Genomic DNA, 4859 nt, shown 5'->3' with positions numbered 1-4859 from the left:
ATAGGAGGGCACCCCAGAAGCTCCTTCAGTCTTTCCAGACCCCCCATCTCAAGTCTCCTAAACCCCAACCCTTCCCCCTCAAGCCCTATCCCAACCCTCCCAATTTCATCCCCTCATTCCTGGGTTTGTAGCACCCCTTCTCCTGCTGCTGACTCCCCATACGTGGGTTCAAGTTGGATTAAACCATTTTGGGGTGGGATTGAGCCTTTTCAAGTTGGCATGGAGCAATTTTGGGGTGGGATTGAGGCATTATGAGGTGACAGATCGATCCCTCTCAGATTTTGGACTGCAAAAGGATGGAGAAAAGTCATTTGGCCTGGAGACCCCCAATTTGGGGCAAAACTCTCCCAAATCCCCACAGAACCCTGAAATCTTCATGAATATCCCATTGAACACCAAATTCCTTCCCCAAATCTTAACAAAATGCTGGGTATTTAGATGTCTCTGTTCAATTTCTTTATTTTACCCCCAATTTCAGGTGATTTTAAAGGATGAAGATGGATCAAATAAAACAAAAAACAAAAAAAAGCACCATGTGAGTGTGCATGGGGTTGGGGTGGGTGGTCCATAGAGAGGCAGAGCCACAGAGAATGGGAATTATGAAATTATTTAGTTTAGAAAAGATCTCAAACACCATTCAGGATTGCTTTAGGACACCAGAAGAACCAACTGTATGGAGCAGGTGAGATTTTTAGGATCAAAAGTCAGCAAATCTCCTCTTCCCAATGAATTTCCCACTTCACTCTGTGTCCCCATACCCAAAATGCTAATTAATCACTTCGGAAGCAAAGTGCCCCCTTCTTCCCTCCCCCTTCCCCCCCACCCCCCAAGAAAAAGGCACAGACCATGGTTCAGTAGGATATGGTGTATTAAACAAAAAATAAAGTAGAAACCAAATAAAATACAAACTACAAACTAGAATAAAAGATAGCAAGAACAAACAAAATAAATTTCTACTTCCCCAGTAAAGACAAAGAACTGCCAGAGGGTCTTGGTCTCTCCCCAGGAGCTCTGAGCTGCCACCCAACTCCTTGCTCAGCCAGCAGGAAGAAGAAGGAAAATCCCTCCTCCCTCTCTTTTTCTATCTGAGATGATGTCAGAATATGGAATGGAATATCTTCGCCCAGTAGAAGTCAGCTGGTCTGACCCAGTTGGAGTCAGCTGATTGGCCAAGCCTTGCTCAAAAACCAAAGCCCAAATCTGGGCCTAACTAAACCCATGACACTATGGATGTTCCTCCCCCTGTGTTAATCCAAGTGCCCACGGAGAACCAGGAGGATGTGGAGACCACCAGCCAGGTGTGTTCCCAATGTGGATCACTGGGAATGTGGGTCAGGAGCTCTGCTCCCAATGTGGATCCTCCAAGGGGTGATAGAGATGGAGCAGCAGATGAAGCTCTTCCCCCAGTCAGAGCACTCGTGGGGCTTCCCTTACTGGTGGGCCCGTTGCTGTTGGGTCAAGGCAGAGCTGTCAGTGAAGCTCTTCCTACACTCCTCACAATTGCACAGCCTCTCCCCAGTGTGGATGCGCCGGTGCCTGACGAGGTGGAAGTTGTGTCTGAAGCTCTTCCCGCAGTCGGTGCAGCGGAAGGGCCTCTCCCCGGTGTGTGTGCGCTGATGCACCAGGAGATATGAGCTGCTGTGAAACCTCTTCCCACACTCGGAACACTCGTAGGGACGTTCCCCGGTGTGGATGAGCTGGTGGGCAACGAGGTGGGAGTTGTATTTGAATCTCTCCCCGCAGTCGGTGCAGCAGAAGGGCCTCTCGTCTGTGTGTGTGCGCTGATGCAGGAGCAGATTGGAGCTGGTGGGAAACTTCTTCCCGCACTTGGAACACTCGTAGGGCCTCTCCCCAGTGTGGATGCGCCGGTGGCTGACGAGGTTGGATTTGTGGTTGAATCTCTTCCCGCAGTCGGTGCAGCAGTAGGGCCTCTCCCCGGTGTGTGTGCGCTGATGCACCAGGAGATATGAGTTGGTCTGGAACCTCTTCCCACACTCGGAACACTCGTAGGGCTTCTCCCCAGTGTGGATCTTCTGGTGGCTGATCAGGCTGGAGCTGCATCTGAAGCTCTTCCCACATTCCCTGCAGGTATAGGGCCGTTCCCCAGTGTGGATGTGCTGGTGGCAGATCAGGTGGGAGCTCTGGCTGAATCCCTTCCCACATTCCAAACACTTGTAGTGCTTCTCTCTGGTCTGAAGCTGCTGCTGCACCATCAGGTCAGAGCTCTGGCTCAAGCTCTGGCCGCCTTCCAAGAACAGGCTTGGATGTTCCTCCTCACAGCACATTGGGCTGGGTTTGGAGCTTCTCCTCCTGGGGCATCTCCATGGATTTTCCTCCCCACTCACTTCCTGCACCCTGGAGCTGTTCAAAACAGGCTCTGCCAGCAGGTTCTGCTGGGGGGAATTGTCCTCCATGCTCAGCTCGGGGCCTGGGGCAGGAAGGAACAAGGACAGGCAGGGCATTTGCCTCCGGCCCACAGGGAAGGCCAAGGACATCCCCCCAAACCCGGCCCCGGCAGGATGGCGTCGGCAGCGGGGTTGTCCTGCAGCCGGGGCCATGCTGGGCTTGAAGATGCAGCACAAGGGGGGGGCAAAGGGGCACTGACTTCCTCCTCACCTGCCTGGGGGTCCTGGGGCATTTTCCTCTTCCTCGCAGCCTCTTCCTCCATCTGGTCAATGTCTGGGAAGGAGAAATCCTGGTGTGGGGGGAAAAACAAGGTGTGAGTGCCTTGGCTTGGGGGATCCTCTTGCCCAAGTCCATCTCTAAAGTCACCAGGCATCTTGTGTCCATAAAAACCTCCAAAACACCAAAATTCAACCCAAAGCAACCCGTGATTATACTGGGAGACACTGGAAGTGCCTGGGATCATCTGGGGAATGTCTGGAACCATACTGGGGCTGACTGGGACCACAGTGGGAGCAAGTGGGACTACACTGGCAGGAAACTAGGACCATACTGGGGGCAACTGGGAGCGAGTGACTGGATCTATACTGGTGGCTACTGGACATGACTGAGACCATGGTGGGACAGACTGGGATCATACTAGGAATGTACTGGGGCAACTGAGTGGGATAAAACTGGGAGGACTAGGGAGAAACTGGAACCATGCCGGGGGCAACAGGCATCATACTGGGATCACACTGAGAGCAGCCAGGACCGTGCTGGGGGTGACTGGGAGATACTGGGCGCAAATGGCATCATGTTGGAGGTGACTGGGGTCATACTGCAAGTGACTGGGAGCATGCTGGTGGCAACTGGGACATACTGGGACTGACTGGAACCATAGTGGGAGTAAAAGGAAGCAACTGGGAGCATGTGGGGGGCAACTGGGTTAATGTTGGGAGATACTGGATGCAGACTGGGGTCGTATAGGATCATACTAGGAGTGACTGGAATCATACTGGGAATATCTGGGAGTGACTGGAAAAAAACTGGGGGCACCCTGGGAGCTAATGGCATCATACTGGGCTAATATGGGAGCAAGTGGAACCATGTTGGAGGCAACTGGGATAAGACTGGGAGAACACCAAGGGGAGCTGGGCCAACGCTGGGGCAGACCGGGATCACAGTGAAGGGGATTGGGATCATACTGTGAGTGACTGAGATGAGACCGGGTTGGGGGGAACTGGGATATACTGGGAGCAAGTGAGAATATGCTGGAGGTTACTGGGACAGCACTGAGAGTGACTGGAAGGGGCTATGAGCAACTGGAATAATGCTGGGGGCAACAGAGAAGGAACTGGGACTCACTGGGGGCCATGTACTAAGACCACAACTGGGGCAACTGGAATCGTAGAAAGAACAACTGGGCCTATATTGGGGTACATAGTGGGAGTGTCTATAACCATACTGGGGGGGACTGGGATTGACTGGTAGTTACTGGGTCTAAACTGGGGCAATCAGGGAGTGACTAGGACCCTCCTGGGAGAAACTGGGATCACACTGGGACTGACTGGCACTATTACTGGGGCCAATTGGGACCATGTTGTGGGCATGTGAGATACAGTGGGAACAGCTGGGCTCATACTGGGAGTAAGTGGGCTCATCCTGGAGGTGACTGGGCACATACTGGGAGTGACTGGGCTCTGGGAAGCACAGAATGGGCAGCAGGGGGAGGACAACGCCCCTCCCACTGCTCTGCCTTCACAAAATCCTTGTTGCCACTTCCTGCTCTGGCCCTGAACACCAGATCTGCTCTGGGATCCCTTTCCCTGGGGACACCTCCCTGCCCTCTCCCCACCTTTCTGCCCATGGAAATTGGCACTTTGGAGCCCCATCCCATTGTTTTCTCCTTCCCTTCCCTATTACCTTTAGGATCCTCCTGCACCTCCATTTCCTGGGCTCTGGGAACCCCCTGCCCAGCAATTCCCAGTTTTCCAGGCCCCAGATCACCCTTTCTTTGACTCCAGGATCCTCCTGCCCCCCCTTTCCTGCCCATCTTGCCTTTACCAGTCACTGGATTCCCCTTTTCTTTGACTCCAGGGACACTCAGGCCCCCACTCCCAGCCATCCCAGCTCACCTCACCCCACACTCCCTTTCTTTGACTCCAGGACTCCCCTGCCTCACCTTTCCCACCCATCCAACCTCTCCCACAGTCCTTTACCCTGGCACCCCCTGGACTCCCCTTTTCTGGGCACAAAGACCCCCTGCACCCCCCAACCACCTCTCCTCAACCCCAAGTCCTGCCTTTTCTTCACTTTGGGACCCTCCTCAGCCCTCATTTCCAGGCACTGGGATGCCCCTGCACCCCCTTATCCTGCATCAATATCCCCCTGCACCCCCTTTTCTGGCCAACCCTCCTCTTACATCCCCCACACCCCACTTTTCCTTGACTCTGGGACCCCCAAGACCCCCACTC

At 53.8% G+C, this 4859-nt stretch overlaps 1 protein-coding gene across 1 annotated transcript; it reads right to left on the bottom strand.

Moving 5' to 3' along the window:
• Window positions 1-856: 856 nt before the first annotated feature.
• On the bottom strand, window positions 857-4620 carry LOC139676599 (zinc finger protein 180-like). Its single transcript, XM_071565735.1, has 2 exons — window positions 2617-4620; window positions 857-2428 (listed from the first exon to the last, which is right to left on the bottom strand). The coding sequence occupies exons 1-2, from the start codon at window positions 2888-2890 to the stop codon at window positions 1431-1433; spliced, it is 1272 nt and encodes a 423-aa protein (XP_071421836.1). The 5' UTR covers window positions 2891-4620; the 3' UTR covers window positions 857-1430.
• Window positions 4621-4859: the final 239 nt, after the last annotated feature.

Source organism: Pithys albifrons, chromosome 10 (genome assembly GCF_047495875.1).
Source record: "Pithys albifrons albifrons isolate INPA30051 chromosome 10, PitAlb_v1, whole genome shotgun sequence".
Taxonomy (NCBI): domain Eukaryota; kingdom Metazoa; phylum Chordata; class Aves; order Passeriformes; family Thamnophilidae; genus Pithys; species Pithys albifrons.
This window is presented reverse-complemented; position numbering and strand designations above follow the sequence as displayed.